The sequence below is a fragment of the Ovis aries genome, chromosome 1 (assembly GCF_016772045.2).
Source record: "Ovis aries strain OAR_USU_Benz2616 breed Rambouillet chromosome 1, ARS-UI_Ramb_v3.0, whole genome shotgun sequence".
Lineage (NCBI taxonomy): Eukaryota > Metazoa > Chordata > Mammalia > Artiodactyla > Bovidae > Ovis > Ovis aries.
The window spans coordinates 163,025,958-163,053,129 of record NC_056054.1 but is presented as its reverse complement, the minus strand read 5'-3'; the positions used below and the strand labels follow the sequence as shown (position 1 = coordinate 163,053,129).

General features: G+C 41.5%; 1 protein-coding gene across 1 annotated transcript in view; it reads right to left on the bottom strand.

Annotated features, from left to right (window-relative positions):
• Positions 1–25,190, bottom strand: part of CRYBG3 (crystallin beta-gamma domain containing 3) — a 125,047-nt gene extending 99,857 nt beyond the window's left edge. Inside the window, exons 1-2 of the mRNA XM_004002856.6 lie at positions 24,849–25,190; positions 6,548–6,614 (exon numbers count right to left, since the gene is read on the bottom strand). Of these exons, the coding sequence (XP_004002905.3) occupies positions 6,548–6,614; positions 24,849–24,997 (216 nt within the window). The 5' untranslated portion in view covers positions 24,998–25,190. The remainder of the gene's footprint in view (positions 1–6,547; positions 6,615–24,848) is intronic.
• Between the last annotated feature and the right edge of the window lie 1,982 nt (positions 25,191–27,172).

The window sequence follows — 27,172 nt, the reverse complement described above, 5'->3', positions numbered from 1 at the left end:
AGTGTGAAAAAGACCTAAACAGACATTTCCCCAAAGAAGACATACAGATGGCTAACAAACACATGAAATGATGTTCAGCACTGCTCATTATCAGGGAAATACAAATCAAAACTACAATGAGATATCACCTCACACCAGTCAGAATGGCCATCATCAAAAAGTCTACAAACAATAAATGCAGGAGGGGATGTGGAGAAAAGGGAATGCTCTTGCACTGTAGGTGGGAATGAAACTAATACAGCGGCTATGAAAGACAGTATGGAGATTCATTAAAAAACTATAAATAAAACCACCATATGACCCAGCAATCCCACTCTTAGCCATATATCCTGAGGAAACCAAAACTGAAAAAGACACATGTATCCCACTGTTCATTGCAGCGCCATTTACAACAGCTCAAACATGGAAGCAGTCTAGATTTCCATCGATAGATGAATGGATACAGAAGTCGTGGTACATATACACAGTGGAATATTACTCAGCCTTATAAAGGAATGCATTTGAGTCCGTTCTGATGAGGTGGATGAACCTAGAACCTATTATACAGAGTGAAGTGAGTCAGAAAGAGAAAGATAAATATCATATTCTAACGTATATATACGGAATCTAGAAAAACGGTACTGAAGAATTTATTTTCAGGGCAGCAGTGGAGAAAGACATAGAGAATAGACTTCTGGATGTGGGGAGAGGGGAGGAGAGGGTGAGATGCATGGAAAGAGTAACATAAAAACTTACATTACCATGTGTAAAATAGATACCAACAGGATTTGCTGTATGGCTCAGGGAACTCAAACAGGGTCTTTATGTCAATCTAGAGGGGCAGAAGATGGGAGGGAGGTTTAAAAGGGAGGGGATATATATATATACACCTATGGCTATTTCATGCTGAGGTTTGACAGAAAAAAAATTCTATAAAAATTCTATAAAACAAGAGAACCTTGGGGCAGGGTCCTGGTACCCTCCTAAACGAATATACATAACAATATATTTGAGCTATTTTGCAGATACTGAAACCCCTACCAAAAGAAGTTAACCGTGTGCTTCCCACAAGCATCTAGACTCCAGATTGGCTGGACCAGGAGATTGATGATGCTGACTCCCAATTACCTCACCACCAACCAATCAAAGAATGGCTATGAGCTGATCACACCCTCCTCTTTGAACCATTACTATAAATCTCATTACCTCCTCTTATGCCAACAAAATTTTGAAGGCATTAGTCTGCTATGGCTCCCTTTGCCAGGCGAAGCAATAAAGCTATTCTTTTCTATTTCACTCTGCCCCGCAAAAGAATCAGTGAAGGAAACTCAAGGGAATGGCCAGAGGCAGGAACAGAAACTACAATGTACAAGGTCAGAAGAGCAAATATAAAAACATACAACTTCTAGAAAGAAGACAACTTGGAAAATCAAGTGTCAACTTATACACAGTAAGAACTGAGAGTTACTGAAGGGATGGGTAGCAAGAGGTCAGGTTTCATGGAATTACTCTCCTTTAACAACTATGAAGAAGAAATGCAAAAAAGCAGAATGGTTATCTGAGGAGGCCTTACAAATAGCTGAGAAAAGAAGCAAAGCGAAAGGCAAAGGAGAAAAGGAAAGGCATACCCATTTGAATGCAGAGTTCCAAAGAATAGCAAGGAAAGATAAGAAAGCCTTCCTCAGTGATCAGTGCAAAGAAATAGAGGAAAACAATAGAATGGGAAGATCTCTTCAAGAAAATTAGAGATACCAAGGGAACATTTCATGCAAAGATGGGCTCAATAAAGGACAAAAATGGAAGCATAAGATATTAAGAAGAGGTGGCAAGAATACACAGAAGAACTGTACAAAAAAGATCTTCATGACCCAGATAACCACAATGGTGTGATCAATCACCGAGAGCCAGACATTCCAGAATGGGAAGTCAAGAGCACCTTAGGAAGCATCACTACGAACAACGCTAGTGGAGGTGATGGAATTCCAGCTGAGCTATTTCAAATCCTAAAAGATGATGCTGTCAAAGTACTACACTCAATATGCCAGCAAATTTGAAAAACTCAGCAGTGGCCACAGGACTGGAAAAGATCAGTTTTCATTCCAATCCCAAAGAAAGGCAATGCCAAAGAATGTTCAAACTACCGCACAATTGCATTCATCTCACATGCTAGTAAAGTAATGCTCAGAATTCTCCAAGCCAGGCTTCAGCAATACATGAACTGTGAACTTCCAGATGTTTAAGCTGGATTTAGAAAAGGCAGAGGAACCAGAGATCAAATTGCCAACATCCACTGGATCATCAAAAAAGTAGAGACAATTCCAGAAAATCATTTACTTCTGCTTTATTGACTACGCCAAAGCCCTTGACTGTGTGAATCACAACAAGCTCTGAAAAATTCTTCAAGAGATGGGAAAACTAGACCACCTGACTTGCCTCCTGATAAATCTGTATGCAGATCAAGAACCAACAGTTAGAACTGGACATGGAACAACAGACTGGTTCCAAATCAGGAAAGGAGTACATCAAGGTTGTGTATTGTCACCCTGCTTATTTAACTTATATACAGAGTACATCATACGAAATGCCAGGCTGGATGAAGCACAAGCTCGAATCAAGACTTCTGGGAGAAATATCAATAACCTCAGATATGCGGATGACACCACCCTTATGGCAGAAAGTGAAGAAGAACTAAAGAGTCTCTTGATAAAAGTGAAAGACAAGAGTGAAAAAGTTGGCTTTAAACTCAGCATTCAGAAAACTAAGATCATGGTATCTGGTCCCATCACTTTTGGCAAATAGATGGGGAAACAATGGAAACAGTGGCAGACTTTATTTTGGGGGCTCCAAAATCACAGCAGATGGTGACTGCAGCCATGAAATTAAAAGACACTTACTCCTTGGAAGAAAAGCTATGATCAACCTAGACAGCATATTACAATGCAGAGATATTACTTTGCCAACAAAGGTCTATCTAGTCAAAGCTATGGTTTTTCCAGTAGTTACATATGGATGTGAGAGTTGGACGATAAAGAAAGCTGAGTGCCAAAGAACTGATGCTTTTGGACTGTGGTGTGAAGACTCTTGCGAGTCCCTTGGATTGTGAGGAGATCCAGTCAGTCCATCCGAAAGGAAATCAGTCCTGTATTTTCTTTGGAAGCACTGATGCTGAAGCTGAAACTCCAATATTTGGCCATCTGATGTGAAGAACTGACTCATTGGAAAAGACCCTGATGCTGGGCAAGATTCAAGGTGGGAGGAGAAGGGGACATCAGAGGATGAGATGGTTGGATGGCATCACTGACTCGATGGAAATGAGTTTGAGTAAGCTCTGAGAGTTGGTGATGGACAGGGAAGCCTGGCATGCTGCAGTCCCTGGGGTCGCAAAGAGTCGGACACGACTGAGCGACTGACTTGAATACCTATGTCAGGCACAATACTAGTTTTCCCATGTCTAAGCAAACCAGGAAGGGGGACCAGAGTCAGATGAGAAAGCATTAAGAATTAAACACTGATTATGACAGCCTTCCATAAGGAATCTTTGGTAAAGGGTAGCAATAAAATGAAATGATAGACTGAAAGGAAACCAGACCAATGAAAGAAAAAAAGTTATTTTACATATTAAGAGTGAAATAGAAGAATCCAGTGAAGATGGAGAAATGAACACAGTGCAAAGCAAAGGTCCAGGAGAAGGCAGGAAATTAGAGACCAGTACCACCCGTGGGGGCTTTTAGGGGGTGAGCCTTGGAAAGTGGGAAGGGATGAACAGTTCTCTGAAGTAGGCAGAAGGGAGCAGGGTGTTATAACACGCCTTCCCTCTCTTTAAAACAATAGATATGAACGCAGCAAGAGTCTAAGGCTACAAGACAAGAATACACATTCCCTAAAGAAAAACTGAATAGAGTACAGACTAAATATCTGGAAGTTTTACCAGCTAGATATAAAAATTGATTAATATAGAAGAAATATATATTTCAGTGGAATGGTAGATGCACATGTGAGAAATAGATTTCAATGCTAGCAAAACTGTGAAATTTGCATAGCATATATATTTTAAGAACCAAGAATCTAATTATGTCCACAAATAATACAAAGCTTCTATAGTCTCCAGTTGTTTAAAAAAATACAAAATTTTTTTTGTAGCTTAAATTTATAACAAAACAATCTTCAACACCTTGATTTGGTATCTCAAGGTCAAATACAAAAAGAAATGTATAAAAATATTTATTGTACATAAATCTGTTACATTTTACACTGGAGAGGAAAAATGGTGCACATTTTTCCTTATCATGGAAGGCATTATCATAAAATTCAGGTTATGAAGATGGAAGTGTGGCAAGAAATGTCACATTACAATGGAGCACTATGTTTCAGAAAACCATTCATTAGAAAGAAAACAAATGAATGTTTTATGCTACTTGCCAAGTGAGAAAACTTTAAATGAGACTATTTAAAATAACAGGATTATGAATATCGTTGCTAACTTTTTTGGCCCCCAAAGTGTGGGCTTAACTATTGATATTACCAAAATATGTACTTTTTTTCTTTTCTTTAACTGAAACAACAGAGATTCACCATATAACACAGGGAATTATACCCAATATCATGTAATAACTTACAGTGGAATATAATCTGCAAAATACATATTTTTGATGCCTGGCAATAGTAGGTCCCACCACAACTGGGTCTGTGCAGCAAAGATGAGCAAGCCTACCAGTAGTGTCCAGAAAGTATAGCAAACAAACAAGCTTACATGGCCCAAAATGCTTCCACTACATCAGTGAGAGGCTAACCAGACTGCCCATGTATTGATATAAGTAATCCTATAGGCCTCAAACCATAAGAGAAAAACTTTCGTGACTATAAGCCCTATTTACTTGGGAGCTCAAATCCCAAACTGAAAGTATTCTGAACATTCATACCAATATATTAAAAATGGATAGAGAAGATGGTAACCATGGAGGCCCAGCCACTATACTGCCCATCATATACACTTACTGAGGCCAGAATAATTTCTGGAGTAAACCTCTGCAGATAGAAAGCAGTTCTACTGGAAACTAAAGTCTCAGGGCCAAGTTTGAAGACCAACATTTTTTTCAGTGAGATTAACAGCTGAAGTGATACCTATCAGTTCCAGGTTGAGAAGGCAAACAAGTAGCGACCAGGAGAAGAGAAAAGAGCAGGGAAAGCATGAAGGTTTGCTGAAGCTCAAAGGTGGGCTCAGAGGCAATGAAGGACTAAGATAGGGAATGACAGCAACTGGTTGATAAGGAAACCTCTCAGTTGGAGATTTCAGAAGTAAAACACATGCTTCCTGTGAGACAACTCAAGAGCAAAGCTGCACATAAAATGAGAAGTAAAAATCCTGAAACTGGGCAACTCAGGACATGTAAAAACTGAACAAGACAGAGAAAGCTACAGAGTCCATGCAGTGGTAAACCAGTGAGCTGACTAACGACCAGCTGCCAAAGAACAGGCAGGAAGTGCTATAAAACGCAGGGGGCAGGAGTTAGCAGTCAAACTCACTAAGGAAGAAGAAAGGAAAGGGAAGCAAGGTGATTCTGATTTTTGTCTTTCAACAAAGTTTAAAAATAAAAAATAAAAATCAGATTCTGATTTTTTTTTTCTTTCAAAAATATTTATATTGTTAACTATGGTGGACAAGGCAGGAATAAAAATTGAAAACAGCTTTACCTTTACCATATTTAAGGCCTCTGGACCTCATGTAATGTTTAAGAGTAATGAAGGATTATCAGTAACAAAGGATTCAGTTGACTTTCTGATCCTTCCACCGACCAGGCTAATGTACCTGGGAATCCCTGACAAGCTTTCTCCTTGACTGACTGTCCCAAGTCATTTAAAAAGAAAGTAACTGGGCCCAGACTCCATGAATGTGGAACAGCTATCAGAACTTGACCCTAGCCTCACACTCCCAACCAACACAAACATCCAATTTCTAGAAAATCACTTATGATGAAAAAGAAGTATTATAAGGTTTAGCAGTTTGCAGAGATTTTTAACCACACTTATCAATAACCATCTGCGTAGAAGTGTAGCATATATGATTTCATGGTTGTTCTGTAGATGTAGAGAAAGTCAGTTCACTTATGAGCTAAACAAACATATCACATACTAATGACATGTACAAATAGGTGATTAACTTCTGTGCTCTCAGAAGCACTCTTAATTGTCAGGAGCATTTGAGTAAACACAGCATAAATTGAAGAACTTCCTAGGGGGAAGGGAGAGTGGAGGTCAGATGACCCAATTTACAGATTAGAAAACCAAGGCACAGAGAAGTTAAATGTCTCAGTGGAAGGCTTCACAGCTGGTTAGTGGCTCGGCTGAGGTAAGAGCAGCACTGTCTCAAGCCTTTCTTCAATGATCTACCCGCAACCCCACTGCAAGATGAAAATATCCAGCCAAACTGGGCTAGAGTTTCCAATAAGGAATAAGACTTTATGCTCTTTTTGAAATGTGAAATAAGATGACAGAATCAGAAGGAAGAGTGAGAAGAAATTAAGAAAAAATTATTTGCTTGATATAAAATAATATTAATTTAAAACTATACCTTTATTGCTTCAGATGAAAGTATATTTTCCTTTTTCTGACTTGTGCTCATGGGCTCATTTTCAACACTGGAAAAAAAAAAGTTTTTTTTTTAATTAAAAGAGAATTACTAAAACCATACAGTTTCTGTGTTTAATGCAAACACTGAAAGGTCCTTTTTAATCTGTAATGCCCCAAAGATTCACATACAAAGTGCTACACTAAGAAGCTATTGATTTGAGCGTCTATACTTGAAACATACATTCAAAGATGCTCATCAGGCTCCAGACATTTTGGTGAGTCCATTCTGCTTTATGACCAGCATCACACCAACGACGCACCTGAACAACGGAGCAAGAGTGTACAACCATCATAATCTTGGAAAGTGTTGGCACTCTTTTTTGACTCTATTTATATTAAGTTTCTCAGTCTTTTTTTAAGCTCAGTCTTTTTTTAACCCTATGCTAAGAGTTATTTGAAATATATTTCTACTCAGCAAATTTTTATAAACATACAGGGTCATCTAGAGATTTCTGGGAATACTTAAAAGAGATTTAAAAAAAAAAAAAAAAGAGAGAGAGAGAAAGAGAGAGAGATATAGGTTTATCTGATCCAAAGTATGTTCTTGGGCTTCCCTGGTGGCTCAGACAGTAAAGAATCTGCCTGCAATGTGGGAGACCTGGGTTCTATCCCTGGGTTGGGAAGATCCCTTGGAAGAGGGCAAGGCAACCCACTCCAGTATTCTTGCCTGGAGAATCCTCATGGACAAAGGAGCCTGGCAGCTGTATAATCCATGGAGTCGAAAAGAGTCAGACACAACTGAACGACTAAGTACACACAAGTGTGTCCCAGATGGTGCCTTAAAAATCTGATTTTCCAAATAGTCACTTTTAACTGTCTTGTCTGGAATACCTTCACAGATGTCTTATAAGATGTCATAATAACCTATTTTGCCTATTAGGTACATATACATTTTAGATCTAAATAATTAACTCTTTACGTTGACATGTTATTTTGTTTTCATACTTTCATAATCTGAGACAAATTGAGTAGCTTCACTCTAAAGATTATTGTGGCACTCTACCATGAACTGGGAATCATGCATGGCCTTGAGGATTTAAGAACAAGTAAGTCAGGATCTTTGAAAAACAAGGTCTAGTAGGGGAGACTGATAAACTAATAATATAGTTTGGTACAAGTTATAACTGCTGAATGAATGAGGTGCCATGGAGCACAGAGGAGGCAAGAGGCAGAGACTCTGCCCGCTCAGTCAAGTGCCCATGCAGGAGGTACAAAGGCAGGGGTTGATAATGATACGGTATTTGACGGGTAGCTTAGTCAATAAAGAATATGCCTGCAATGCAGGAGATCTGGGTTCGATTCCTGGATTGGGACGATCCTCTGGAGAAGGAAATGGCAACCCACTCCAGTATTCTTGCCTGGAGAATCCCATGGACAGAGGAGCTTGTCAGACTATAGTCCATGGGGTCGCAAGAGTTAGACAGGACTTAGCGACTAAACCACCACCACCACCACGTTCTGTTTGTTTGTTTTAAGGTAAGACTGAAGCACAGGATCTTGTGACAGGCAGCGATAATCCTGCTAGAGATGAGAATGAGAACAGAGGTTAGTGGATGCCAGACCAAGAAGAACCTGTCTGACCCATCACAGAATGTGACCTTTGTTCTGCTAGCACTGGGAAGCCTTCAGGCAGGAGAATGACTGGGTGGGGAAAAATACATGGATGGAATCGTGGTGACTGGCAGGAGAGGGAATGCAAAGAGGGGTTCCACAGCTCCCACTAGGATACTAAGCAAGGACACCATTTGTGCTACTTAAGATTTTCTATCCATATAATCCAGTACAATTGAGCCGACTATCCATCCAGGCAACAAATGACAAAAAAAAAAGGGAAAAAAATAGATGATGAACACCTGGAAAATACAATGGATTCAAATTTCATTCAGTCTCAGACTCTATACAGGAATACAAGGACAGAAAAGATATAGCCATGCTCAAATGCCAGTAAGAAAAATTAAGCATGTAAATAAATACATAAGCTGTGTTTAAAATATGAAAACTCCATAGGGAAAAATAGGGACTAAGTAGAAAAAAAATGTACAAGTCAGAACTGTGACCTATATACATGGACATGTCTATAAAATAATGTCTCAAATGGTTAACATTTTAAATGTGAGTGGGTTATCTTTGTTTTTTCCTGTTTTACTAGGCTTATCTTTTGCCATAAGGTTATTTATAATTCAGTATTTTTAAAAATTAAATGTCAATACTTGTCTATTTAAGCTCAAATCAAAGAAAAGAGACTGGCAAAATACACATAAAAAGAGCATAATATAAACATTTGGGGTATAACCATGAATACTACTGACCTTGGTGATTTGATAAGTGTATTTTCTAACTACAGTCTATTTTGAATCTAGTTAATTTCTAAATATAATCTATCTAAATATACAATAGACAGTTTAGTATGCTAGTTCAAGATTTCTGAAAGGATACTTATTTAGAGTGTTCACAGCATATTCTATAAGCTTGGAGAATGCAATGGCAACTCACTTTAGTATTCATGCCTGGAGAATTCCGTGGACAGAGGAGCCCGGCAAGCTTCAGCCCATGGGGTCACAGAGAGTCGGACATGACTGAACGACTAACACTATAAGCTTACTGCCTTACTGAAACTGTATGTGAAAACAGTAAAAAGTGTCTTTCCCAGTACAAAAGCTCTGCAGAAAATGCAGCTCAGGGTCCATGGGATTTAAGGCAGAAGTTAGGATTTTCAAGTAGCTATAATTATTTCCACACTGTAAACACACACAAAATGCCAAAAAAAAAAAAAAAAAAAAGTTTTAAGTCAGAACATAAGTATTCTACATTGCGCAAACAACTGAAGAATTTAAAGCTGAAATCACCAAGAACAGTTAATACTTGACACTTTGTAAAGCTTTTTGAAAGTTATATCCTAAGGTTTACCTTTCACGAATCTTATGGCTAAACCGAAATTTTAAAATGCGTCAAGTTTTAAAACAACATTTTAGAATTCTGGATTAAGTGAAAAATCACTGCTTCAGTTAAAGCTTTCCCCACGTCCTTCCTGGATGTCTGGAGTCCCTTCTCCATTCGTCTCTGTCTCTGACATCCTCTGGATGGCTCTGGTTCAATCCATTCTTCTTAGATACAGTGATCATTAATCTGACCATGATACTCTCCTGCTCAAAAACTCCTTCAGTGATTCTCCATCAGCTGATGAATGAAATGAAGAGTCCTTAGTGTAACTATAGAAAGTTCTTCATGACCTGGTTGCAGACACACCTGTCACCTAGAACCCATTCTCAGAACACACCAAATTCACATACCAGCAAACTACTTTCTCCTCCTGGCTGCAACACCCTTCCCCACCCTGTCTAACTTCTAATCCTTCCCAATTGATTTCTATGTTAACCTGTAATTTGTGTGCCCCCACTATACAGAGTGAGACCCCTCAAATATTCCTGCTAGTAATTACCATAATGGCTGGTTGGTTGTCCATTTGTCTAACTAGATTTGAACTCATATAACCCAGGGACTGTATAATTCATGGCTGTATCCCAAAGCCTAGCATCGCGCTTGGCACTATGAAGGCATTCAAGTATTGTTTCTCAGATGGACTGTAAAAATAACTGCTATCAAACATTCTGGTTGTGTGTGCTTAATCAGAAAACACTGTGCCATTAAGAACAATATAATAATACACAGTAGTCCTTTTTCCTTAATGACACACTAGTATGTAAGTCTCTTGAAAGAATATACCATCCACTCTCATCCAGCAACAACTTTCTCAAAAGATATAAAAAAGAGAAGTTGGGCTGGGAGAAGATTACTCGATAGGAACAAGGGTATTTTCAACTGACTTACAAACAAAACACACAAAAATTAGGACAGGATTCATAAAGATACTCGAAACATTGGATATTTAGATGTCAGCCTAGATTTAAAAAAAAGAAAAAGAAAGAAAAGGAAAAGAAGAAGAAATATCAACAGAAAAGTCTCAAAAGGCTTGGAAATGGTACTCTCAGACTCAAAAATAAAATACAAGAGAAAGAAAAACTTTTCAAATTCAGATGATCTCAAACCTTAAGAAAGACAAGCCTTTCCTATTGTTCTCTCACAATTTAATCCCCTTTGGGACCTGGGAGTATTTCAATAGCAGTATTTTTAGAAAGCACATATTCTGCTCAAGGCAGGGAGTTGAGGGGGCAGGCATCATGATCACACTTGGGTACAAATAAGATTACCTTGAATTTTAACATCCTCATCTAACTTAGCTAACACAACTCGGGAAATTAAATCTAGATAAGCATCAAGGTCAAAGTGACACAGAAGCTCCTCATTTTTGATGCAGCCTTATGCAGACCATAGCTGAAAACCAGGAATCCAATGTACAGCCATTAAGAATCCACTTACTTTATGCCAGACATAAAATAAAACAAACCTCCCGGGCCATAAAAAAAAAGGAGGCATATTTACATTCTAAAGCTCAAATAATTTACAGAGTCCCTATCCTGTCACTTAAAATATCTTACACTATTACTTTTAATCAAATTCTAACAAGATTCTCCAACTCAGAGAAAGTAAGGAAGAGAAAACTAGGTCCAAGAACTCAGTCACCAGACACATCCTTGCACTTTTTAGGTGCCAGACGCTGTTCTCGGTACACACTAGGAAACGAGCAGTGAACACGCCAGACAACACCCTGGCCCTCTTTCCCTGAGAATCCCTCTCTAGAGGCACCATAATCACCTGCACAGTTGTTTATTAAACAGATGTAGGGGCCTGGCAGTCAAGGATTCCAGCTGGAGTGGGGCCCAGGAATCCACATTTTCCACAACTGGCCCCCCCTTCCCTGGGTTGTTCAGATGCAGGCCATCCTCTGATCACGTTCTTGATAAACAACAGCGTGAGAGCCTCTTTACTGAGCTGAAACCAGCAACCGAGAGTTGCACAGAGAAGAGAATGATCTGGTTGGAGGGATATCCATTATTTCAATGTGTTACATGGTGATAATTAAAGGATAGGTATCAATTTTTTCAAAAGCTCACTCCTGTGAAATAGCACCCATTTTGCAACACTGATGTTCAGCAGAGATGGTCCCAGTGAAAAGCTGTTGCCTGAACGAGCATGCAGGGTATGTGAAGTCCAGAGGGACGGGAAAAAAGTCCCCTCTTTGACTGTTCACCACGGACTGAAACCTAAGGGATGCCGCCTGCCCTCTTCCAGAGTCAGTCCCTCAAGCGGTAAGAATGCCACTTCCTAGACGGTCACTGGATTGTCATGCAGGAGCGGATGTGGCTGGAGGCAGGGTGAGGAAGACAAAGTTCTTCACTCCTCCCCCTGCTGCAACAAGGCAGCTGAGTACCACCTCTTACTCTGCTGTTTCTCTCACACACTGTTATGGTGGCTGCATCAGAAAAATCTGGAAATATTGAAGAACTGAATACAGCGTCCATAACTGCCTTCCAAAGGCCAGCCCACTTTTCAGTGGATTCTCAAGCCTGTGATTTCTTGCTATTTCCAGAAAGGCAATCTCTGGTACTGGTAACATCATGGCCATAATCCTGAGCATTCTCAAACTCAAGGTGACTTCATAGAAGGTGGTGCCTTGTTTGGGGCTTCCCCAGTGGCTCCGCAGGTAAAGAATCCTCCTGTAGTGCAGGAGACACAGGTTTGATCCCTGGGGAAGGACGATTCCCCTGAAGAAGGAACCGGCAATCCGCTTCAACACTCTTGCCTGGGAAATCCCAATGACAGAGAAGCCTGGTGGACTACAGTCCATGTGCCTGCAGACAGTTGGACACGACAGAGCGATGGAACACACATGCCTGGTTTGGGCATGGCCTTATTTCTAAGCAGGACCCCCAACCCACTACCCGCAGGAACTTGCCACCATTCCTAGGGGCCTGTGCTGAGGACTTCTCTGCCTCCTCTCTTTCCCACTCTAGATTTTCACTTTCATCCTAGAAGGGGCAGTCTACAGTACTAGCAATATAGCTGAGGACCGGGAATGAGAATACAGGTTAATCTGTTTCTCTCTTCCCTCACTAACATAAAACCCTGATAGTTCTGGAAACCTGGTCCACATCACTTCAGTAAAGCCTTGGAGGACTAAATGAAAAAGACTATGGAACAAGGAGGGGATCTCTTCCCAACCCACTCCCTTTCTTGCTGTTACCAGAAGCGAAAAGCTCTGCAAAAACTCGAAATGGACAGAGGTCTGTTTCAGGGATGGCATCTTATGGACAAAAGGCTCTTCAGTCAAAATGCCCCTTTCTGGATCTTCCTTTTTCAAACACGTACACTGAAAGGGTCAGACCAGCCCTCTGCCAGATCTAAAATCACATATGACCCTCCAATAAGCAGAGAGAAAGAGGAAAAGGCAGATGAATCTTGAGGCTTTTGTGGTAAAGAAAGAGAAAGACTGCGATCAAGAAGCCAATCCAGTTAAAATATTAGGGCGTGACAACAAGTAGACAGAGCTTCTACTGTCCCTGACTTCAAAGTGACTGAGGCCACCAGGGGCCTGTCCTCTATTCCCTTGGATTTCTCCCTCTCACTGCCACTCAAGTGCTGAAATATAGGTTGAACTTTACCCCAATACCCTCCAAAGGGCCTGCTCACGCCATGGGGCACCTACACTACCTTGGGGATCTTTTCTTAGAAACACATCTTCACCAGACAAGCTCTAGAGTTCTCTTTGCTCACTGTTGTACTGAAGGTACTGTGTGGTTGTGGTTAGTCGCTCAGTCATGTCCGACTCTTTGTGACCCACAGATTGTAGCCTATTAGGCTCCTTTGTCCATGCGGATTCTCTAGGCAAGAATACTGGAGTGGGTTGCCATGCCATCCTCCAGGGGATTTTTCCAACCTTGGGACTAAACCCAGATCTCCCACATTGCAGGCAGATTCTTCACTGTCTGAGCCACCAGGGAAGCCCAACTGAAGGTACAGTATATTACAGATTAAACTGACTTTTATCTACTGGCCTGAAGCCCCACCCAGCATCTCCAACCCTGCTTCTGTGGGGATAAAAACAGAGTTCCACACTGACAATTTCCAAACAACCATCTGGAAAACGGTCCATTCATAAACAGTGACTGCCAGCAGTAGAGTAGTACTTGCATTTTTTTTAATGACCATTAGCAGAATATAAAACAGGTGGTTATGGCTATTTCTGGGTTTCAAATTAAAAGGTAAGTAAAAGCTGCACTTTTAAGACAGTCAAATAGCATGCATTTTAGCTCAAACATCTGGTCTCTCGATGTTAGACCTCTTTGGAGAGAAACTAGGAGCAGGGAGGAGAGTAATAGGTATGATCATGAAGCTCTATGGCTTTGCAGTCTTAGAGCTTCTGACAGTTCTTTCCCCATAATGTCAACCCTCTCCTATAATTTTTCTATCTACCTGGAAGCTGATTTACTTTTGTTCCTATCACATGCTCCCAAAATGAGACCCATAATTACAGTTTAATCAGAGGCTACAAAGTGAGACTCTCAGGCAGTTTGACGTGACCTGAGGTGTCCATCTACACGTGACATCAGCAACTGCTGTATTCTCCCAAAGTCCTCTTCCTCAAACCCCTCAGATGCTAAACATTTGTGACCAACCTCACAAGGATCAATACCCTCATCTTTTGCTGTGACATGAACTCAAAGCAGTACTCTAGCTGCCGTCTAGAATGGGACACTCATTCATGTACCACTTGACATACCACCTGAGAGAGGAGCTCTGGAGACCCCAGAACAGGTGAGCCTGGACCTTCCCAGTGGCTGACCAAGATTGACCTCACCTCCAACTCAGACCCTTCCTCCTCTGTCAAGTCTTCTGAGACCAACAAGCTAATAAACTATTTAAGAGGATACAAATATATATGCACATACAAACCCATGCTCAAGTGATAGTTTTCTTAAAAAGTAATCTTATCATCTCAACTCCTGACCAAGGCTGACCTCATCTGGCCCCGGCTCCTTTCCATTCTGTTGTCTCTGCCTATTCTGACACCTGTGCCAACAGGAGCCTGCCCCAGGATCTTGACACAGGCTTTTCCCTCTGCCTGGAAAGTCCTTTGCTCTGATTTGCTCATTTCCTGATCCCTGGGTCAAGAAGATTTCCTGGAGAAGGAAATAGCAACCCACTCCAGTATTCTTGCCTGGGAAATCCCATGGACAGAAGAGCCTGCTGGGCTACAGTCCATGGGGTCACATAAAGTTGGACATCACTGAACGATAAACATTCATTCACATTAATTCAAGTATCACGTAGGTCTTGGGTCAGGTGTCCCCCAGCAGACAAGCCTCACGAGCATCCTCTCTATACCTTACTCCACATTCACTACTTCTGTCACGTCCTCTTCCCTCATCTGACTTTATTTTACTGCAAAGCACGTCATATACAAATCTATATAACTTTCCCATCAGAATACAGACCCTCTGCAAACAGAGACACATTAAGACATTCACACTAGATTCTGAAAAGTGATGACCCATCTAAGATCTTTCAAAAGATTAAAATTAAATTATTTTGATTATTTCTAAGAGTATATGTACTATTGTATAAAATGATAAGGCACCAATGTTAAGCGGGGGAAAAAAATCAAGTTTCAAAATCCTGAAGACGACTTTTACTTTTTCTAAAAATATGTATACATGTAGACACACATATCAGAAGTGATCTAGCAGAATAGCACTTGTCTCTGGGTGGATAGGGTTATGTATGACTTGTGTTTTTTTCTTCTTTTTGATTTTCCTTTAATTTCATACCTGTTTTAGAAGAGCATATATTACTATTCAAAGGCAAGCAAAACAAACAAAAAAATCCCAAAATATTGTAGTTGATTCTAAAAAGCAAATAAGAACAAGTCAGTGAAAAAATGCAAGCAATGAACCTAGAGAAGACAAACAGCTAAATACTAATAGTACAAATAGTACATAATAGCAATTTCTTTGTATCATAATAAATGTAACATTGCCAAATAAGATCTTATCTGCCGATCTATAATAGAACAATGGAAAAATTAAATTGATTACCACACACATTTTCAGCTTTGATTTATATAGCACAATGCCACCTGTCCAGCCAGGGTATGCTCTTTAGTACTTTGACAGCAAAGATAATAAAAGGCTAAGAGTTTACATCTCACGCTACCTGTTCCCAGTTATCAAAATATAAAATTCAAAGAATTTCATTCCTTGTTATAAGCACAGCAGTTACAGAAAAAAAAATTATGATCTGCAAAGGTAATATCCATATTTTGTATAAATTTTAATAAAAAGAGTAAAGCAGAAATTTCTAACATATCATGGTGCTATCACATAAACTTAGTACTCATGAGAGCATTCAAATACCATTTTCATGTCATTTCTGTCATTTGTGTTATTTATCATAAAGGACATAAAAGATGTGCTCCTTCAAAAGTATGTTGTGCTATTCTAAACAGCTGTATTTTATATACATGGAAAAGTTGACTTTTGATTTAATCCCCAGATTATAACACTTATTTTGGCTGAATGAATAAACAGAAGTGGAAAGAGATATAAAATAGCTCAATCCTCATCTACCATCACCAGAAACCAATACAGATTGTCTAAAGTTTACAAATAAAGAATAGCAAATAGACACGTGTACAGAAAGATCAGAGGAACAGACTGAAGGAGATTAAAACAGTTTCCTCTAGGAGTGGGCCCACCCCTGTCAAATACTCCACAGCCCGTGAGACATGCTGGTACTTATTTTAAGAAGGGAAGAAAGATTTGTGCTATGTCTGCCTTCCCCACAAAACTGCAGGAGTGTTTTGAACCAATGCCGTGCTGCACTGGATTCCCAGAGGTTAGCACAGCGCCTGGCATGAGTGGTACCAAAGGGATTCTTGTTAAAAACATTGGTGAGCTTTTCAAATCAAATGATGAAAACGTTAGGAACACACAGAGGAAATACCCAAAGCATTTTCATATGTGATCTTTCCAGTAAAACAGAAGTCTTCCTAACCTATACTGCATATGCCTGTTACCCTACAGAGTTTTGGCTGGCATTCTAAAGCTGGAAGAGATCTTAGCTATGAGGGCTATCTCCTTTCCTTTATAATCAAAGACTGAGAGAATATTTCAGCTCAGAGTCACATGAGTACTCAAAGTGAATGATTTAGGTGATCTCACAAAAATGAGTTGGTATTTTTGAGGCTCTGTTAACTCAACCCAGTTTCATGTTGCAGATTAAAAATACATATACCTCCCTCATACCTGCAGAAAGTATCTAAATATCCAATTATTCTGCATTATAAATATTCCATTTATTTGTAGCCTCGATCGTAACTTTTCTCACTTGAACAAGTGAATGGAGTTCAATCTTCCTTTGGAGAATTTGTGACAACTCACTCACTCACTTCAGTCGCTCAGTCGTGTCCGACTCTCTGCGACCCCACGAATCGCAGCAGCCAGGCCTCCCTGTCCATCACCATCTCCCGGAGTTCATTCAGACTCATGTCCATCGAGTCCGTGATGCCATCCAGCCATCCCATCCTCGGTCGTCCCCTTCTCCTACTGCCCCCAATCCCTCCCAGCATCACAGTCTTTTCCAATGAGTCAACTCTTTGCATGAGGTGGCCAAAGTACTGGAGTTTCAGCTTCAGCATCATTCCTTCCAAAGAAATCCCAGGGTTGATCTCCTTCAGAATGGACTGGTTGGATCTCCTTGCAGTCCAAGGGGTTCTCAAGAGTCTTCTCCAACACCACAGTTCAAAAGCATCAATTCTTTGGCGCTCAGCCTTCTTCACAGTCCAACTCTCATATCCATACATGACCACTGGAAAAACCATGGCCTTGACTAGACGGACCTTAGTCGGCAAAGTTTTTTTTTTGTTTGTGCCAACAAAGGATCATAAATCCTCTTTTATCCTCTTTTATCCAAAGATATTCACTAGGTCATAACCAGTTTTCTGAGATAGGTAATTCATATAATTTTTTAAGTATAAAAAGGTCTAAAATGAAGAAGTCTCCCTCCTATTCCTCATTCCTTCACCCAGTCTCTCATCCTTCCCAAACAGTTAACACAACACTAGTAACAGATTTTTTCATATTCCCCCATTTTCAAATGCAAATGGGAGCATACTATACACAACGGTTTGTATCTTGCCTTAAAAAGATTTTTAAATGTATTTTTTCTTATCAGTATACAAAAAGCTTTATCATTCTTTTTGACAGCCACATAATAGTCCACTACATGGATACATGCTAAGTCACTTTAGTCGTGTCCGACTCTGTGCGACCCCATAGGAATCAGCCCACCAAGATCCTCCGTCCCTGGGATTCTCCAGGCAAGAACACTGGAGTGGGTGGCCATTGCCTTCTCCAATGCAGGAAAGTGAAAAGTGAAAGTGAAGTCGCTCAGTCGTGTTCGACTCTTCGCGACCCCATGGACTGCAGCCTACCAGGCTTCTCCATCCATGGGATTTTCCAGGCAAGAGTGCTGAAGTGGGGTGCCATTGCCTTCTTCGACATGGATACATGGTGATCTACCAATTAGTCCACTATTGATAAGACTTCACTTTAATCTTCATCTCTTGCTAATTAAAACAACATTGCAATGACTAAATTTGCAGTGCCAACTTTTGGCTTATTTTGCAAGCTGTATACATCCAATGGAATTTCTAAAAGGGAACTGTTAAATCAGGGTATGTGAACGTATGATGTTGATAGAGTGCATCAAAGTTCCCTCCAAAATGGTGTCTCAATTTACACTTCTGCTAGTAGTGTACCAGAGTTCCTGCCTACCTACACGGAACTCAGGTTTTGATTATCAGACAGGTGGAATATGGTACCTTGCTATAGGCTTCATTTGAATCTTTTTAGGAGACTAACCCTTTTTATGTGTTTAAATATAAATTTATAAAGTATATATAATTTCCTCTCTCAACTGCCAGGAGTATCAATTCTTTACTGTACTGAGCACTGACCCAGACCATGTGGGCAGACACCCAGCTGCAGGCCATGGTCTTATTTGCAGTCAAAACATTTTCTAAGGCCTGCCTTCTGTTTGGGTCTTCTTTCCAAGTGGAGCAGAAGAAGCAGTCACAGAATGCTGTAGGTTTTGAATTCAGGAAGGAGGATGATTCCTCACTCTACCACAAGATCTGTGAGACTTTTGATTAGCTACTGGACCTCTCCAAGCCTTAAATTATGTGTCTGTAAAATGGAGTAAAGATTCCTGTCTCATAAGGTTGCTCTGAGTATTAAGTGATTATGTACATTGAAAGCCCCAAGCACAGGGCTTGGATCTTACTAGAGCCTCAATTAAGGGTGGTTTAGTTTTGTCATCACTAACCTGTCAGGCACAAAGGGACACTTGACTAAGCAAACTTTAGTTGTTTCACTGCTTTGGCATATTTCCAGTTAAATACCCCCAGGGGTTAAACATTGAGGGATAACCCTGCTGGAGCTGTACCAGTATTTGGCCTTCATGACTGCCACACAATGAATTATTTCTAGTCACAAAACCAGTTTCTCTGTCAACGTCCAACCATTCTGTATAAGGATGTCCACTCACTTGGAATGCCGATTTTTTTGCAAGAATGTGCTTTTCTGCCTCCATCTAAGACTTGCTGGGTCAAGGAGCAGGAGGGACCGAGGGAAATCACGTCCACTCACCCTGCTGGTACAGCTCCTACCCCATCTCCCCAGGAGTCTGCCTCGGCAAAGGATGCTCATCAAACTATGCTCAGAGAGAAGAGAGTGAGAAGATACTTTGAAAGCCTGTTCAAAGTCCTCGTACAATGTGTGACACTCATGAAACAGTGAGTGTGTTCTGAACCACACAAGTCACACACACCAAATGCACGTCTGGTTTATCATGAGTTCATCTGGAAAACAGACATGTGCAGGTTTATCTCCTCCACTAATTTAAGAACTATTTGAGGGCAGTTTTGGTCTTTTATTCATCTTTGTATCCCACGCCTTAGCAATATACTCAACACATAGCAGTCAAATTTCTGGAACGGACAGACTGAAGATAAACATGACTTCTTGAACTTTTATTTCATGCTAATCCTCTCTCTTCAGTAGACAGTCTGGATTACCTTCCTGAGTTTGAATGTACGTCAATCTGTTTTCTAGTTATCATAGCTGCACTGGCATTTTTGGTATATCTGCACACGAGTGTATTTCATCAGAACTCTGGTAATACTTTGAGGGAAAATTGTTTTCTTCTTCACTATTATCCTTTTTTACATATTCTCCACTGAGATGAAATGTTTGCTTCAGAAAAGTTAGAAGTTGTGATTAAATTTATTGCAGGTCAATTTGAGGTACACTTGCAACTCAACACACATTTAGAGTGTACAGTCAAGTTAGTTTTCAAGGAAATGTCCTCAGCAAGAAACAGAATCCTCAAGTTAGACATCTGGTAGACACCCTGTTAAACCCAAAAGACAGATTCTCACTTGAAAAAAAGTATAGTTTCAATACCCTAAAACAGTCTATATTTCTACTCACTGCCAAAAGTAGGTTCTGTGTTTTCCATTAACCTGGAAGCTCAAGATTCTCACAAAATACACACAGCTGAGGACTTCTGGAATTTTCCAGTCATCTTTATTGCTGCAGGCATGAGCCTCAGATGTTGCCCTTCAACACCACATAGGTATCTTATTCCACCAAACTATTACTGATTACTTTATACAGTGCTTTCAAATCACTATTTGAAATGTAATCACCATGAAAATTCAGAGCACAAAGCTCTTTTTTGTTACATAAATAATGCTGTGGTCAACATTTAACTTAAGAGCTGGTATCAGAGGCACTATTAACATTTGATGAAACTATCTCCTACACTTCAGCTCACTAGTATCGTGGCTCCACCCATTTATCAACCACATTTAGCCATGGTGAAAAGCAAATATTCTCTGAACTTTAAATTAAGGGCCAAACACTCTCTAGAGAACTTTATGGTACCCACCCCTTATCATGTCTCAAAAATGCCCATTTTAAGGGCAGGAGTGTATTATCTCTAGTCAAAGCCACTAATAAATGTTTTAATGATCCACCAACAGAGATTCACTCCCTCACCTGAGCTAGGTACAGAGGACAACAAGATAAACGAGACACAGCCCCTGTTCCTTGGGTCTAGTGATCCTGTCTTACCTTCTATCCATGGCACTACATTGGGACACTCAAAGGAACAGTCAAAAAGAGTATATGTGAAATAGGCCACACTGTTACCCATTCTGGAACAAAGGAAGGAAAGGTCCAACTGAATTACATATTCAGATGTATTTTGAAGGAGCACAGTTCAGAAGGTTGGTGGGCAAGATGGTGTGGAAAAAGAATCAGAGTTTCTGAGTCAGAGAGACCCAATCTCAAATCTCACCCCTGAAACTTATCCCAGTTATGATTTGGGATAAACTGTTCTCCCCTGGGAATGCTCTCCCTCCCACCCACCTTAGGGGAGGTGTTCTGGGTTCTCCCAGTGAATGCAGGATGCTCCTGGCAATTAGTGGGCAGGGCCACAGATGCTAAATGACCTATAAAGGACAGGAGAGTCCAGTTCAGCAAAGAATTGTTCCTTCCAAGATGCTGACAGTGTCCACCTCTGGGAATTCTCTTATCCTCAGTTTCCTCAGTTGTCAGAATAGTGATAAGCATACCAACATTCCAGGCTGAGGGTGACGCTTAAAAAGACGATACAAGTAAAAGTACCCAGCCCAAAGGAGTGCACAGGCAGCTTTTGATAAATGCTGTTCTTGCCTCACTATCATGTGTGATACAGCAAAGAAACAAAATTGAGAGATTATTTTCTCAAAGCAAGGAAAATTAGAAGGCAGGTATCCTCTGAATTTCACAGTTTAGCAGTATCTGTTGAACGGGGCTTCACAAAAATTCTCTAAATTGAGACCAAATGCTCTTTATGACCCAGTGCTAAATCTAATCTTCTTAACGCCTCTTTCAGTCTGCCCGCACTGATGTATACAGCCCTCAAGAGCTCATAATCCCAGGCCTTTGCTCAGCCTAGAAGACCCATCCCTTATTTCCATCTTCCTGGCTAAGTTCTCTACCTGTGGAAAACACCACCAGTGCCCTGAAGGCCCAGATAAAACCACCCTCCCCCATGAAGCCCTCCTGGCTCTCCTCTATCACTTTTGCTGAGCCCATTCATTGCACACTCATAAACCGGGCTAAACATTACAGCTGTGAATTGAATTCAACTGCAGTTTTCATTTCTATATAATTAAAAACAAATTAATATAAGCACTTTCTGGACGTGGTCAACCACTGAAGATAAAGAGTATTAACAAGCAATGCAACTGCCAACACCGGAATTCACATACGTAATAGTGTTGATGCAAACAGACTTTTAACTGCTGCAGGTTAATGAGAGCAGCAGCAAACACAGTATATAAATGACGTGTTCACAGCAAGTGATGTCCAAATATCTTACAGCACACCGTAAAAGCAAAAGTTTTCCTGTGATTCAAGTGGGGAAATATTGGAAAACCTGAATCATGGCATGGTACACAGTGGTACAGTCATGGCAACTCCTCAAAAACTTTTTTTTTCTAGTTGGTACCATATGCATTTTGTGAGTAGTCAAAAAACAGCTGTCAGGATAACGCTGTAAATTTTACTTTTATTGGTCTTGGGGTTACGTCTGTGTTTAATTTTCAATTCTGTTCTTAAGGAATTGTTAAGGAATTCTGTTCTTAAGGAATTTATGTCCCATTTGTATTTGTACCTACACAAGTTACACCACGAAACTCATGTAAGTCAACACTAGGAGTGCAAAAAATGAGACTGTACAACTCAAGTTTGAGAGAATGCACTTCAAGTACAAGAAAAAGTCAGGATGCAGACATTAATCCTTAATCAATGTTAAGTGGCCTCTGAGTTGCAGGTACTGAACAAACTTGTTCTTTAACTGAAAAGTAGCTATGTGACTCCAGGCATGTTTCTTTAGCTGTTTTTTATAGTAAAACTAGAATACTGATCATACAGGTCTGTCCAACCTCAGGTGTAGTATTTTTTAAAGTATTCTGTTAATTGTAATGTGCCAGACACACCATGGCAACCCACTCCAGTATTCCTGCCTGGGAAATCCCATGGACAGAGGAGCCTGCCAGGCTACATGGGGTTGTAAGGAGTTGGACACGACTTGACAACTAAACAAGACACATCATAGGTACTAGGATGGCTGTTTTCAAGTGGTCTCAGCTTCTCCCAATTCCTTGAAACAGCCCTTTTCTCAGTCATCTTTACATTCCTATCACACCCAGTCCCATGTCTGAACAAACTCCCCTGCATCTAAAATCACCAGTACAAAAGGTAAACCAGGCTCCCACTAAAACCAGGAGTTTTTACTGCCTCTAAAAGAAACAGCCAAAATACTTTTACATTTTGAAATAAGATCACAGTGACAAATCACAATTCTGTTTCCAATCTTGTTAACACCAGGGTGTTGTGTTACTAGGACATTCGGTACTACTAAGCGTTTCCATTTGTTTCATTAAACTTTCAATAAAGGCTTTGTGTTTATGTCCTTGAAAAGAAAAGATTTAAGCTCATTTAAAAGGTAAAACACCCACACAAAAGATTACCCGCTGTCCCCTTAACATCTGGCAAGTTCTAAAATGGATGAAGGACAAAATTAGCATTCATATAAGCACAATTAAAATTATGATTGTCAAAAAGCAGCAGTCTGTGCCTCTCTGGAGATAAGGAGAATGGAGAAGTGGTAAGCAAACAAGAGACAAGTTGTGGGAGTGGCTAGCACCAGAAAGAAAAAGAGATTAGATTTGAGAAGTGGCTAAAAAGCCAAAATAGGGCAGGGAGGTGGGCAAGCTTTCAGGACAATTCTGATAGGAACCTGAAATTGGCCTGCCTGTTCCCTTCTAATCCTGACTCAAAGCTAGTTCCGAGTCTACTTCGGGTTTCTCTTAAATACTGCTTCCATATTATCATCCAAGATTGTCAGTGCTGTTACAGTGACGGCAGGCACCAAGGGCTGTCTGCCTACACCAGCATTCTGACATTCTGGTTGAGCCCTGTCAGACTTCAAAACTATTTTTAACTACTATGTAAGTCTGAATTTTAAATTCTCTCTTAACAGGGCAATAATCGCTGAAGCCTCACTGAAGAAGTCTTCCAGTTCTAACAGGAACCTTCTTGGAAAGATGCGGCAGTTTTGTTAAGAGGGTCATAAAGCAAATGCTTCACAAGCAAGGAAACTGAGGAACACATAAACGCCCAGGATCCAATCACAAGACAGGAATGAATACTGATGGAAGCAGCTCAATCAGTTACAGTTCTGCTTCCTATCCATTTTTCTTTGAAGCTCTCCAGGAAGCCTTTAACGACTGAAGTAAACACAGCTTTCAGGAGAGCGTCCTTCCAATCACGAGTGATCTTCTGGTGCAATGTGGGGGAAGAGGCAGCAGTAAGCCTCTCTAGCCAGCAAAAGTTTTAAACAGCGAGTTGTATATCACTTAACCCCTCTTCCTCCCTCAGGACAGATGAAAAGACTCCGGAACAGGTATTTTTATTAGTCATGAATTTTTCAAAAAGCTCGATTTTACAGCAGCAGGTGGAGGAAGGAGAAAAAACTGCAGAAAAAAAAGGGGGGGGGGCACGTTTTTATTGTCACAGAAACCAAGACAGCTCGAGTCCAGGTTTCTGGAATCCGTCTGGGATCTTGAGGCAGATGTTTTTTCCAAGGAGATTTGGGAAAGAAGGGTGGCATCATTTAAATGCCAGGCAATGGTAAATAAGCCTAGCAACGGTTTGATATTTTGATGGCGTCTTGGGAACTCAACATCATCATTCTTTAAAAAAAAAAAAAATTTACTTTGAGAAACTACGATTAAGACGGCAAAATCCCAGCCGAGCGGGTGGCGCTCCAAAGCGTTACCTTTCCTATCGGAGTGGTTTTCGGATCGCGCCCTCCTCGCCCTGGCGGACGGCTGGGCTCACTACTCTTTCGCATTACCGCCGGCAGGACGCCGGGGGACTCGCTTCTGCCGGAGAACTTTGAGCAGACGCGCGTGTGGGACGGGAACCGAACCCCGTCCGGGAACGGGAGATGGGGGGCTGAGCGCCCCGCGGGCTGGCCCGGCCGCTGGCCACGGACTTCACCCGGATTTACAGACCAAGTGATGCGGCGCGGGAACTGAGAGAAGGAAAAAACTTGAGCAATGGAAGAAGGAGAACAGAAAGTGGGGAGCGCAGCCTGGCCGACAGCGGGACCAGGAACCCTCCCGTCCTGAGTCGGCGCGGGGCCCCCGACGACCCCGCGGCTCCCACCTGGCAGCGTCCCGGCCCGGCGCGGGCGGCTGGCTTGTCCCCGGCCTCTCCTCCTCTTCCTCTTCCTTGTCCCGGGAAGGGCTTCGGGGAGCAAAGAATCGGGAAAAGCTATGCCAGGGGGCGCCGCCCCTCCTCCGGCCGCCGGACATCTCCCCGGGGCGGCAGCCGGTCCGAGGCCGTCGGCGGGGAACGCGTGAGGCGGTGTCGGGAGCCCGGCCCGGGGCCGTGGGACCCGGCGAGGGCAAGAGCGACTCGGCGCGGGCCGCCGGCGCGGCTCAGTCCATCCCGGTCGGTAGAAGCGCGGGCGCGACCGGCTTCCCGCACTACTCCTTCTGGTGCTCTGAGGCGGCTCCTCCCTCCACGCCCGGGCCGCCCGCCCCCAGGAGGAGCCAGAGGCCGCGGCTCCGCCCCGAGCCCGGGCCCGGCCGCCGCCGCTGGCCGGTCCTCGCTCTCGGCGTGGGCCTGAGATCCGGGGCAGGGGGGACGCGCCACCCCGCAACGCCGGACTCCAGGCTTCCCGCCCAAAAGAGCTCAGCCTGCCAGCCCATTTGTCTTTTCTCTCAATTTTTTCTATTATTGTTTTTCTATCGTCCAGTCAGTGCACGGAACGGTTTTCAGACTTTTGAAACAAGTTCATGAATTAAAGTTTGAAAGAAGCTCATGAACTAAACTTCGGTACCAGAGTGCCCTAGGCTGCCTTTCAGCTAACGAACAGTAATTCCTTAAACAGTTTCCCAGGGCTGAAAAAGTTGCGGCTACCCCGTGGCCCAGTCTCAGAAGTTGAGGGCGCCATAAGTGCCTGTTCAGGTCTGTCAACAGGTCCTTTCTGGTTCGGCTGGCTTACTATCTGTGGGGCAACTTACCTTAAGCCAGATGTGCTTTGATATTCCTCACACTCCACGGTGCCGAAGGTGCCGTCCTAGGTCTGTCAACGACTCTTTTCTGGCTCGACTGGCTTACTATCTGTGAGTAACTGACCCTAACCCAGATGTGCTTTGATATTTCTCATACTCCGTGTTAGTAATACATACTGCTCCCCGGCAAACCCTCTTGCAAAAATGACTCTGATCAAAAACAAGTACAATTCAAACTATGGGGAAACAAATATTTTGTAGTTATTACACAGACATCACTGAAATCTGGAAACCAAAAGGTCCTTAAGATTTAGTTTGAATTATGTCTAAAGACAGTCGTTTGACTTTTCTTAGTTTTATTTTTTTATACATACAAAAAGCTGTAATAATTTACGTATGCAACTTGATGAGACTGAAAATAAATATACACCATGAAACTGTCATCACAATCTATGCTATAAAACCATCCATGACTTCCAGAACTTTCCTCCCACTCTTAATATTATAAACAATTATGACATAAGATCTGCCCTCTTAGCAAAGTTTTAAGTATGTAATACAGTACTGTGAACTACAGGCACTGTGCTGTAAGTAGAACTGAAAGATTTACTCATCGTGCATAACTTCAACTTTCCCTTTGAATAATACCGTTTATTAATAATGCCCTGTTTCCCCTCCCCCAACCCCTGGCAACTCCCTTTCCACATTGCTTCTATGGATTTGACTGTTTTAGATTCATCAGTATAAGTGAATCCAAATATAGTGAGTATTTGTCCTTCTGTTTCTGACTTATTTCACTAATATAGTAGCATAGATTCTTTTTGTTTTTTTTTAGTTTTGTATATCCTGATGGCTAGTAGAGAAAACATCAAGAGGCCCATTCACCCTAGGTGGTTTGTTTTAAAGCCAGCTGCCCCTGAGAGGGTGTAGAAGTCATAAAAGTGATTATCTTATACCTGTTCGCTAAAAATTCTATACAAGTAAATGAGATAAAATGAAATGGCCAAGGCAGTTCCGACTTGAGGGAGGGGGAAGGAAGGTACCCTGAGGTTGGCCTGCTCTGACTGGAGTCCTGGAGGAGAAGGTTGTTTATGTGTAGACAGGATGTCCATAAGCCCCATTTCAGCATCAGCTGAGGGCTATTGAACTTTCCTGCCACAAGGTAGCTGCCTCCTAGAAGCACTCTAACCCCTACCAACCGCAGCAGAGACCAAGGTTACTCACCTTAATTTGTTCTGGCTCAGTTTAACCCACCAAAGTTAAATCAGTACAGATTCCTTCTGCTGGGTTCACCCCAGGCTATCCCTCAAGACTGACCAGCGCTTTCTCTTTTGAAAACCTTCTCCTGTGAGGAAAAAGCTAGAAAAATAAACTAGAATAAGACAAGTAAAGTTCCCAATTGAGTCTTACTGTTTTGGGGAGGAATCTCCATTAAAGGCCTGCTTGCCAGAAAGCCCAGAGAATATGAAA